Source organism: Dermochelys coriacea, chromosome 3 (genome assembly GCF_009764565.3).
Source record: "Dermochelys coriacea isolate rDerCor1 chromosome 3, rDerCor1.pri.v4, whole genome shotgun sequence".
Taxonomy (NCBI): Eukaryota; Metazoa; Chordata; order Testudines; family Dermochelyidae; genus Dermochelys; species Dermochelys coriacea.
The window spans coordinates 90,858,358-90,869,764 of NC_050070.1; the positions used below are offsets into that span (position 1 = coordinate 90,858,358).

The 11,407-nt window shown below is 48.5% G+C and overlaps 1 protein-coding gene across 3 annotated transcripts; it reads left to right on the forward strand.

The window, feature by feature from the left end:
* Positions 1-540: 540 nt before the first annotated feature.
* VGLL2 (vestigial like family member 2) lies at positions 541-8,758 on the forward strand. 3 transcript variants are annotated; one of them, XM_038396616.2, is made up of 5 exons: positions 541-828; positions 3,657-3,963; positions 7,190-7,690; positions 8,020-8,094; positions 8,569-8,758. In XM_038396616.2, the coding sequence occupies exons 1-4, from the start codon at positions 712-714 to the stop codon at positions 8,064-8,066; spliced, it is 972 nt and encodes a 323-aa protein (XP_038252544.1). In that variant the 5' UTR covers positions 541-711; the 3' UTR covers positions 8,067-8,094; positions 8,569-8,758. The 3 variants fall into 3 exon arrangements, with proteins under 3 accessions (XP_038252544.1, XP_038252543.1, XP_038252545.1); XM_038396615.2 differs by having other exon boundaries at positions 8,020-8,062; XM_038396617.2 differs by lacking the exon at positions 8,020-8,094.
* Positions 8,759-11,407: the final 2,649 nt, after the last annotated feature.

Below are 11,407 nucleotides of genomic sequence, written 5' to 3' on the forward strand. Positions count from 1 at the left end.
TCCTCTGGCTCCGAAAGCCTGCGCCCCGCCTCGCTTTGCAGCATTATTTCCTCCGCAGTGTCAGCGGCGCCCAGGAGAGCGGGTCCTGCCCCCCACCCCGCAGCCCCGGGCGGATCCCTGCGGCAGGGGTCGCTCCCGCCACCCCACCCCCGTGGGAGAAGGGGCTGCTTGCCAACAGCTGCGCTGGGGGAGCCGCCGGGCCGGCCCGGCCTGAGCCCCCCGGGGGCTGCGATCGTGCTGGCTGCTGCCCGCCTGGCTTCGGGGCTGCTCCAGCGCCCGCTGTCCCGGCGCCGCCCCATATTCCTCGGGCGGCTGGGAGCTGAGGGGCAGAGCTGCCCCTGTAAACCCCGCGCCGGGCTGGGGAGAGTCCGGGGCAGCCCAGCAGCGAGCGAGGAGCCGAGGGAGACCCGGAGGAGCAGCCCGGGTCCTGCAGTCACCACGCGGGAGCTCGCCCTCCCATTGGTCCCTGGCTCCCCTCCCCTCGCCTGACGCGGGGCGTGGGGTTTAAATGCCTCCCGGCTGGAGCCCGGCGAGCCTCTTTGCCCCGAGCTCATTTGCTGGAGTTTTATTACTGGACAAGAGCGGCAGCTCTGGGAGGGGGAGGGGAAGGGGGGGTCACCTCATCCCCCCACTCGCCCTGCCAATGACCAGTGACTCTAACCCCCAGGAGACCCCCATGAAGCATCACTTCACTTTGCAGAACAACAGTTGATGATCCAAAAAATCAATTCGCAGCTGCCTTTAGCCATGAGCTGTTTGGATGTTATGTACCAAGTCTATGGTCCTCCCCAGCCTTACTTTGCAGCAGCCTATAGTCCTTATCACCAGGTATGTGTGGGGCACCTGGGCGGAGAGAGCCGGAGAGGGAGGGAGGGAGGGAGAGGTGTCCTCTGCGAGAAGCCTCTCTGTGGCAATGCCAAACCAGACCGAGCTTCCTGGGAGCTTAAAGGCTCTGACCCAGAGCAGCATCCCGCGCCGTGGAGCTGTATGCTGGTCTCACCACCGTTTGTATCCCGTGCCGTGTTTTAGTTTCATGGGCCACCGTTGCAGGGTGAGTAAACGTAACTCCCCAAACTTCGTGTAAAGAATGAATCGACGTCCCTTCTTGTTCGTTGTCTTTGCATTGTTAGCTGTGTCGGTGCGGTGTGTTGGAATGTAAATGCTCATTGGAAGTTGCAGGGGGGTAACTGTATCCATTCCGGCTCAACGTGGTCACTGCAATCCAAGCAGCTGTAATTTAGAAAAAGACTTAGCCACATGTCACTCTCGACAGCTATGTTATCGTACAGGTTTTGCTTCTAATGGGGCGGGTGTGGTGTTTTTTACAGAGATAGCTTTGCCGTGAGTGTTCTGCACACTGAAGCTTGGAGGGAGGGGCTCTATTGATTATTAAACTGTCAGAGTCCTACAGCTAGTTGTGGAGGAAGCTGAGAACACTTGGAGTGGGGAAGGTTTTCGTTTAGTTTGTTGGAGGCAAAAGGTGTTAGGTCGCAGGTGATGCTAAACTATTTCACGTCGGGTTGTTAGTTCTGTGTCTTTGCTCCTGTTTCCACTAAATCAAAAAAGTGTGTCGGGGGGAAGGCAAGCAATTTTCTTTTCCACACCAACCGGCCTCAGCTTTTAGCGCAACGTTAAATCAATTCCTTCCAAATTGTAAATTGCGGGTTAGTTTATTTCGAAAAACAAACGTGGGCGTGGTAGTGCTTGTGAATAAACTGTTGCTGGCTAGTTCTGCACGGGCCAGGTGATCATTCGTGTCAAGTAATCCCCGTATTTCAATGCAATGACACTGCCAATCACTGAGAGATTGCGTTCCAAAGGAAGTCCGTCTTGTAAAGGGAACTTTTCACCCCGAGCCATAGACTATTTCATTGTGTCGGATAGGATCCGAGATTCCGAGCTCACTTTACAAGAGGACTGCACCTGTTCAACAATCTTTCTTTCTTTCTTTCTTTCTTTCTTTCTTTCTTTCTTTCTTTCTTTCTTTCTTTCTTTCTTTCTCTTCTCCCCCTCTCTCCCTCCCTCTCTCCAAAAATGGAGAGTGGGAAATCCCCACCAACGAAAAAATGGCCCCAAAACACCAGGGCTCCTTTCTGCCCTCACGAACAGACACCATAGAGTCCTCGGGTGCTGTGCGTGCAGTCCTGAGGACAGGATCGGGCCCCTGGTTCGGGCGATGCATTCAGTCTGCTTTGCTTGCACGTGGCTAGGGAAGGTTTAGTTGATCCGTCTTTGTTCAGGCAGAATATTTCACACGTCTTCCTGATTTACCTGCAGCTTACTGCAGGAGATCTAGAATACCGGATAGAAATAGCAGCTGGTATTTTCCCCTTCTCTTTCTCAGCATTAACATGAGGGGGACTCATTAGATTCAATGGCTGCGTTGGAAGCCAAATTGAAAGGTGGTGTCCATGAAGATGTGACATGCTGAAATGTGTCCCGTGTCTTGGCCAGGGACGCTGAAACAGGCCCCTGTCCTGCCCGGAGTAGGTGGCACGAAGCGAGAAGGAGCCTCCCTTGGCCTCCCTTCATTTCTCCCCGCAACCCTTGTCTTCCATGAGTTCTCCACTGTACCCGAGTCCCAGCTGAGAAAGCCCCTCTGTCTGCAATATCCGAATCCAATCATTCATGTCTAAAGAAACTGCCCTTAGCAGCTGCAGACACGCTAGAAAAACTGGAAAACATTTAGCACACTTTCGAGTGAATTCCAGTTTTTAAAAGAACCCAGTGAAAACAATCCAGTCTTGGAAGAAATACCGTGGGTTTCTTTCTGCTCCTGCTTGCCAAGTACGTGGTTTCCCCCTGAACTGTATTTGAGCTGCCAATCTTTTTCTCCAGTTATAAGTTATAAGACCCTCGTTGGGAACATTTTTTTCAGCAGTTACACTCCTGCGAGCTCACTGACTTCAGCGGGGATCTGACTGAGAGCAGGGCCGACCCTTTTATTTCTAATGTTTCCTCTCTCCATATAATAGATGAGAAACGATTTTCTATGGGTAACCGGGCAGGCTTGGGTTGGCACAATTGCATTTATTGAAACGATCCACGTTCCCACCTCGCTTCATTCTTCTGCCTTCCAACGCAAGAGCCAAAAAAGTCTCCAAATCGGATTTGTCCGCGGCTCCTGTGGTTTAGGGTTATTCCCTCTGGTCTCCGGGTGAAAAACATACACCCCTGGATTCTCTGCATTTGTTAATTTCCCCTAGCAGTTTCTTGGAGCGGTGTCTGTCTATACTGCAAAGCAGGTATCGCTTGTCTCTCCCCCTCCATAGGTCCGCATACATGCCATGCATTTCGGTGCGATGTATATACGCCTCACGTAATCAGCTACTTCGCTAGACATTTCGCTAGCGCTAGAAGTGGGAACACAGGGGCTAAATCCAGGGATAGGGGGTAACTAGCGGGCTTCAGGCAACCCTCCTGTTGCGTATCGCTCTTGGGGGCGAATAGGGGGTTGCTCTGAACTCCTTCGGAAGGTATGTCGTGGCTGGTGGGGGTAATACGCGGTATCCATGCCGCATGGCCCACGCCGAGCACGGATTTAGCAGGCAGTGCCGGACCCATATTCCTCGCCAGCTGGATCTGACGGCACTGCACCGCGTTACCCCGCTTTGCGTGACTGGGTTTATTTTCTCCCCCCCCCCCCTTCCTGACAGAAACTAGCCTTTTACTCGAAAATGCAGGAAGCCCCGGAAAGCGCCAGCAGTGCCAGCACCAGCAGCGGCAGTAGCTCCTTCTCCAGCCATGCCCCTGCCAGCATCAAGGAGGAAGACTGCAGCCCCGAGAAGGAGCGCCCCCCCGAGGCCGAGTACATCAACTCCCGGTGCGTCCTGTTTACCTACTTCCAAGGGGACATCAGTTCCGTGGTAGATGAGCACTTCAGCCGGGCCCTTAGCCAGCCCAGCAGCTACTCGCCCAGCAGTGCCAGCGCCAAGACGTCACGGAGCACCAGCTCTTGGAGGGGTGAGCACTGGGGGCTCTTTCTGGTGGGGTTCCCATAATGCCTTGCTAAAAAGGGACGTGAACAAAACCACCACCAGCAAAACCGAGAAGATTTTCGCAAAAAGGCTCAGGGCGTCCTGCAGCATTTGGGTCTCCCTAAAGGAGCCCTGCACCCGCCGGCTTCCAGAGACCACCCCCCGGCAGTAACAGCACTTTCCTAATGCAAAAATGATTCCACAAAAAAAGCCAAGGGAAAACGACCCTCCAAGGGCTCATTAGAGCCGATCGCCTCCAACGACCAGCCAGCGCTAGCCCACCCATGGGAAGTTTTCTGCTCTTGCAGCTGAAACCATGTCAGGCAGAGTGGTAGCGAGGCGAGAGGGAGGCTGGTAAAATGCAATGAAGTTGCCAAGAAAAATTCCCTGACCAGCTGGGAATAAAACTGAAATAAATGGCGTTAGACATGCTGTTTCCTTACAGAAAAATACCCAAATAACCTGTATTAAATTGGAACAGGATCGGGCTCCATGGTTTGGTTTTGCAAACCATTTGTAATGTAAACTATACAACGAATATTCCCAGCTTTGGGAATTGAAATTGGTTAATTTTAGGCTTCATTGGAGTAATTTTTTTTTTAGAGGGCAGAGCCTATAAATTCTACTGAAGTCCGTAAGAGTTGTAGGTGCTCATAAATATCTCTCTCTCTCTCTCTCTCTGACTGAGAAATGACTGTTCAGATAAAATAGCGTTGATCTGTATGTGTGCTCTGAGGAGTTGTACAAATTCTGTCGCGAAAATTTTGTGCCCTGGTTAGCAATCTGAGCTCTTAAATGCGTTATGTTAGCTTCTCCGAAAAGCTTAAGTCTAGTTACAATTATAGCGACGTATTTTCTTGTTTTACCAAGAGACAGCTTGTTGTGTGTTGCCTCTCGACGCTTCCCGCTCCCACCCTCCTCCCTTCCATGACACTGAAATGCAACTGACTATAAAATGTTGCTGAAATTGGTGTACGGAATTTAAACAATGGCCCCGAAATTATTATGTGATTCAACCTACAGGAACTGGAAAAACACAGAGGTTCCCCACAAGGAACTAGTCTGATTTGATTTTTACCATGCGTTCTTATTTTATTTTTTACCATAAGTCTTTAAGCAGAAGTCCCAGTAGATACCATTGCGCTTCAGAACGGGTAGCACCATCTGGCCCTTGGTTTTTAGTTTAGTACATTGATAAGATTTTTTTTTTGTTAATGTAGAAGCATTTTCACTGCTCCCGTCCCAGCGCCCCAGATAGATTATATATTATCTATAGATCTAGCTCAAGCTATATAATAGATTGCCATATCTTTTGGGGCTGGGGGGAAATAAATAAAAATAATACCTTATTTAAATCCAGAATAGCAAGACTTCAAGATATCCGTTCAAACCTTTCAAGTTTGTGCCTATTCCCCGTCCGTCCTATGTGGGGAAGCGGGAAACCCGCAGCGCAGCTTATGGAAAAGTAAACTAAAGTGCGCTTGAGTTTTTAAGAAAACAAGAACCAGACACGCGGAGAGGAAATTCATGAGAAATCACATTATGAAGGATACTGTTTTCTACAGCATACTCAGCAACATGTGCGAGAGAAGGCGATCATGACTAAGCCAATAGCTAACTTTAAATGTAAGGCTTTAGCGGCCACTTACTCCCCCCCAAAGAATAAAACTTGTAGCCTTTCCCAGTAATGCATTCCATCCCAGACCCTCTGAATGTTTTCTTGCGTAACAATAAATTTTATTTCAGAGCAGGTATTCTGTATTTTAGCGTCCAAAACGATAAACTGGATCGGGTTGGGTTTATAACAAGGTTGAAACCCTGATGACAATTACAAATTCTTAAGCACCCTGGCCCATGCCGTATACTGGTAAAATTGCCAGTGAGTTGTTCACTTCAGTGGGAGATTTGCCTGGGGGAAAGGACTTGAGTCCTCTGTATTATAAATCTAGCCAAGATTCTGCTTCAAGATTTCCCAATCTCGACGTGTATTTCTGTCAGTGGTTTATAAAAATGAAATACTAGTTGAAATTTGGCAGGGATGAAAGATATTCTTGTATATGCTGGGGGTGCCTGTAGTGTGCTACATCCCACTCTCTGAATACAGCTGAAGGATCCTTGCCAGGGATTCAGAGATAACTTCCACTGGCTCACACTTCTTTAATGCACATTTTATTCACAACATACATGCACAACATACCATATTAAGAATACTTAACATTGCTATCTTCACTATTGGTAAATATTATTTCATTTTGCATATTGCTTGATTGGCAAATAAAATACAGAGTCCCTGCCGTGAAGATCTTACAGTCCTAAGCGACCTGCAAAACACATTACAAATGTTAGCAGCGCACCTGTGAGGCAGGCAAGCATTATTAGCCCAACTTTAGAGGTAGGGGAATTGCTCACCGTCATTCAGAGAACAAGTGACCTGACTCCTAATGCCTCCTCATTCCACACCTGCCTGCCTCTAAAGAGTATGGGGAGGGGAGATGTCTTTATATGCTGAGTCTGTAAATGCTAAGTAAAAATATATACATGGTGCTAAAAATCCTTAAGGTCTTTATTTTCCTCCACTGGCAATTACTCTGTGCAGAACAGAAGTGACTTGTTTCATCAATGGGGGGATGGGCGGGAGGAATCCCGTCGATCTAGGGCTTTTTCCAAGAACCACAAAAAACTTGGACGCCACAATTGTTTTAACTCGCAAGGAAACAAAGGCCTGGATCTGTCGGAGGCAGAGATCTGACAGGCAGTTGGTACTGTAGATGGTTAGCCGGAGAAGGATCTGTTTGAGGATCTCCAGGGAGATTAATCTCTGATTGAGCGTGTGAGAGCTGTCTGGGGACCTGTTGGATGGTTAGCTGGAGGGGATCTGCTCGGGAATCTACTGGAATGGTTGGCCGGAGGGGGTCTGTTTCGGGATCTATTGGATGGTTAGCTGGAGAGGGTCTATTTGGGGATCGGATCTCTGATTTACTGAGCGTGTGAGCTGTTGGGGTCTGTTGGATGGATAGCGGGAGGGGCTCTAGGGAAGTTGATCTCTGGTGGTTTATTGCGTGTGTGAGCTGTTGGGGTCTGTTGGGGAGGCCTGCTGGGGGTCTCCGTGGGGGTGGATTCAGGGGTGCCCAGTTTGCAGATCAATTGGGGCGCAGAGAAGGGGAGGTTTCTCTGTGTTCACGCTACTCCCCCCTCTTCCCTTCTCTCCCCAGACGGCTCCTTCCCGATGAGCCAGCGCAGCTTCCCCGCTTCCTTCTGGAACAGCGCGTACCAGCCCTCCTCGGGCCCGGCCTCCCTGAGCAGCAGCCTGGGCAGTCCCCTGGCCGCCGCCGGCCACAGCGAGCTGCCCTTCGCCGGGGCCGACCCCTACTCGCCGGCCGCGCTGCACGGCCACCTGCACCAGGGCGGGCCGGAGCCCTGGCACCACCCGCACCCGCACCCCTACCTGGGCGCGCAGGCCTCCGCCTACCCCCGGCCCGCCGCCATGCACGAGGTCTACGGCGCCCACTTCGACCCCCGCTACAGCCCGCTGCTGCTGCCCGCCGCCTCGGTCCGCCCGCACCGCCTGCCGCCCGCCTCGGCGCCCGCGCCCGGCAGCCCCCAGTGCGAGCTGGGCAAGAGCGAGCCCGCCAGCGCGGCCTGGGCGGCGCCGGGCCCTTTCCCCAGCCCGCCGGGGGACATGGCCCAGGGCCTGGGCCTCAATGTGGACGCAGGTAAGGGGCCCGGTCCGATGCGCTCGTGCCGGGCCCGATCTCGCGCTCCCCGGGGCCCAGGAGAGCTGGGAGCTGGGAGCCGGCTCCAGACGGCCCCGCCTGCGCGGAACGGGAAGGCTGCTGCCTAAGGGCCCCGCCTGGCCCCAGCACAAGCTGCCCTCGTGCGAAGGCCGCCGGCAGGCCCCAGCGAGGTGTTTCCAGGCTTCACCTGCCCCCCAGCCGCTCTCCTCCGCTGGGCGAGGGGAAGCACGATGGCTCTGCTCGGGGGAAAGTGCAGCGGTTTCCCCTCCCCCAGGGAAGCTGATATTTGCTCTTTTATGTGCGATCAGGTGCTCAGGAGACGCTTTTCGCAGCTCGGTTTTCCCTGGAAAGGTGAGACAGAGAGAGCCCTGGTTTCTCGGAGGGTGAGCGCACAGAAACAGGGAACGGTTTCTGGGAAGCATTTCTCAGTAGTGGGCACATGGTTATTCTGACCACAATGAATGATCCCTCTAAGCTTTAGAGAAAACAGGGAGCCACACTTTTCCCTGGCCTAGTTTGGTGGTTGTTTTTTTTCCCTTTGCTTCACCACTGCCTTTCATTCTGGGGAGCCTCACTTTAGATCCCTTCTCCACTCTCACAAGGAAATAGTGGTGTTTGGCTTTCTCTGTCCTTAAACATCTTGTACCTGTTTTTCTTCTTTCCCCCTTTTTTCCCCTTCTCTCCATTCTCAGGTTTGCAGCCTCAGGAAAAAAGCAAGGATCTGTACTGGTTTTAGACCTGTCCTTCACCTCTTCTTTCCCTGGGCTCTCCCCCAGTAGATCTCTGCCTAGTAGAATTGGTGACATTCAGAGCTGAAATCGAGTGGGTTTGTAACAGCTTCTGATCTTGGTTTTCAGCTCGCCGTTATTCCTTCTGTGGTGGATCTCTCCTGAGCTGAACTGCTGACTCAAAGACCCCCGAGTCCCCTTCCTCTCTTCCTTCAGACAAGCCCACCACGGCTCAGCATCTATCTCAGGCATTTCAAGGACAAGAACACCGGGAAGGCAATGGGACTTCATACTACAGTACTTGGCATTTCAGATACAATACTTAAGACATATTGTGGAGGATAAAAATCCTTTTGTTGAAAGAGGAGAGCCAAAGACACTTTTATTTAAACTAACTCCACACCCAGAACTGTGGTCAGACTGCGTACAAAGAGTTAAATTATGTGGATAGTGATGTGAAATCACTGACCTTCTTAAGGAAGGGGGAGGCAAAGGCGGGGATTTTTTGGTGGTGGTGTGAATATTTTTTATGCCAATGAGAATTATTTCTTGAAAGCAGGTTGGGGAGATACTCAGTGGTTTTGAACTGGATTTGTACTTTACATTATAGAAAAATGAAAGGAAAGGAAATTTTAACTCATGAACACTTTTGGACTGTTAACAAAACCAGACAGATCTTTCAGCCTGGGGTTATGAGTGGCAAGTGGCTAGCTTGGGCCACCTGCCCTGGGCTTACAGAAATGCAGCTGTTCCAGGGACAACTGTTCAAACTCCAGAAACTTGACAACCAAGGTGGCACTTCTCAGAGTTTGGCACAACAATTGCATTGGATATATATATATATATATATATATATATATATATATATATATATATATATATATATATATATATAAATTTTTTTACAAGGAATGTTTTATGATGAAAGAAGAAACCCTTAAAAAATAAACCTGACAGCCTTCATGGGGAACAACTGGAGCACACCAGAAGGAAAGGCATATTGTGGACAACCCCTATTGCCTCTAATATTCTCTTTGTCTGTGTGTTGCTGTCATTCTGTCACTTTAATAGTAATTTTTTTGAGGGTGGGAATAAGGGATGTTTTTAAATGTAGAAAAGTTATATTAAAGATGTCTCCTTTCACCCAGCATGTGTGTTTGTGAAGGATTAAAGCTAAACAAATAGGGTGATGTCACAAACTGGAAACTTTAGGGTGGAACAGGGGGAAAAAACACCTGTAACCTGGACACAGGAGCCCATTTTAGTTACTTTGTATTAAAGTTAAACAGAAATCTTGATGTTGCAAAATATTTTCTTATGTGAGTATTAAGAGAAAGTGTAACAAATACAGAAGATAAGGGGATACAATAATGCTTAGCCACTATATGTTATAGGTTACAGTATCCTTGTATGATGAACAAATATAAAATAAGCAAGGTGTCATTCTGCAACAAAATGTCCCACTTCAAAAAGATGAGAAAAGAGGGGATTGTAAAACCCAGGAGTTCCTATTAGTCTTGTAATTCAAAACGCTTATACAGTCACATCAGTGTCAACTAAAACTTCCTCATGCTGAATCAGGGACGCTGAGAATTGGATCTTGCTTCTGGATTTCCCTTCAGCACTGGCTATAATGTAGCTAGATTTATGGAGAAGCATAGGAATCTTAGTAATGAGAATTAAGGAAAGCACTGGATATAACCACTGGCTGAAAATTGATTTGAGAAACACTTTATTTGAGGACTGTCTTCACTTAGTGCTTTGCAGAAGATGGTGCACTGTGATTATTTTAACCCAGGGCACCCACAAGAATTTTCCCCTTAGTCTACAGTAAACCAGGACCCAGACAGGCTGCAGAAAGGCAGACTGTGGAATTTATTTACCACTTAAACCAAAATGTTTGCAGGATCCTACATAGGAAAGAGGCAGCAGCTCTTGGAAAAAACATATTAAGAAGAGTTAGTCAAAAAGTGATACTTTGGGAGGTAAGGGGGTATATTTTGTCCAAAAATGCTGCTTTTTTGAAATTTTGAAAATTCAAAAAATTTCAACCAGCTCTAGTATGAAGTGCACTTCATTGGGTATGTTTATTTTCTCCCCTGTTCTCTATCCTCGCCCTCACTTCCCACCCCCGAGACTAATACTGAGCAGGGCTGGGTGAATTCGGCCAAACTGTATTTGTGAATGTTCTTGCAAGTAAAACCCAGCCATTTACTTCACTGTCATTCGCAATAATGATTCATGAACTTTAATTCAGGGGACTGAAAGTTTATTTGCAATAAGGTTTGCACAAATACAGAATCTGTAAATACTGGTATGAGTATTTGTACTCAAAGTGCTCCTGTTCTTATTTATTGTTGGTACAGTGGTGGCACCCATGGGCCCTACATCAGAACTGGGGCCTCATTGTGCTAGGTACTATACAAACATAAAGTAAAAAAAACCACCACAACTACTTCCCCAAAGAGATTACAATCTAAATTAATATAAACCCTGATTCTGCAAAAAGACATGCTTAATTTTATACACTGTGTATCATTCGTTGACCTCAAGGGGACTACTTGCAGTGCATAAACTTAAACACATGCAGGATTGGGGTCTTAGACTGTAAGATCTGAGAAGAAACTCTCTTTTTATGATGTGTTTATACAGTGTCTAGCACAGTGGGACCCTCGATGCTACAGAAATAATTTCTCTCATGGCCATTTTTAAGCTGTTTGCACACTGAATTCATTGAACAAGCATGAATGTTTGCAGATAATCTGTAAATATGGTCACCATCACTTCCTACTTAAATCCAGTGCAGTGGCATGAAGAGAGAATAATCACAGCAATCATTTTGTGAACAACCCATAGGGTGTTTGCAATGTCTGGTTGCAGAACAACTGAGCATAACCAAGAAACTAATTCAAACCCCAACCAGTTCACAGAGATTTCCAGAAACAAAACATAAGTTAAATTCACTTAA

What these genes read in the sequence shown, in the direction of transcription:
- VGLL2 (XM_038396615.2), top strand. Translation starts at nt 712, where the DNA reads ATGATCCAAAAAATCAATTCGCAGCTGCCTTTAGCCATGAGCTGTTTG. An exon ending in GGGCCTCAATGTGGACGCAG is followed by an intron (nt 7,691 to 8,019) that starts GTAAGGGGCCCG and finishes ATGTGCGATCAG; the next exon opens with GTGCTCAGGAGACGCTTTTC. An exon ending in GCTCGGTTTTCCCTGGAAAG is followed by an intron (nt 8,063 to 8,568) that starts GTGAGACAGAGA and finishes CTTGGTTTTCAG; the next exon opens with CTCGCCGTTATTCCTTCTGT.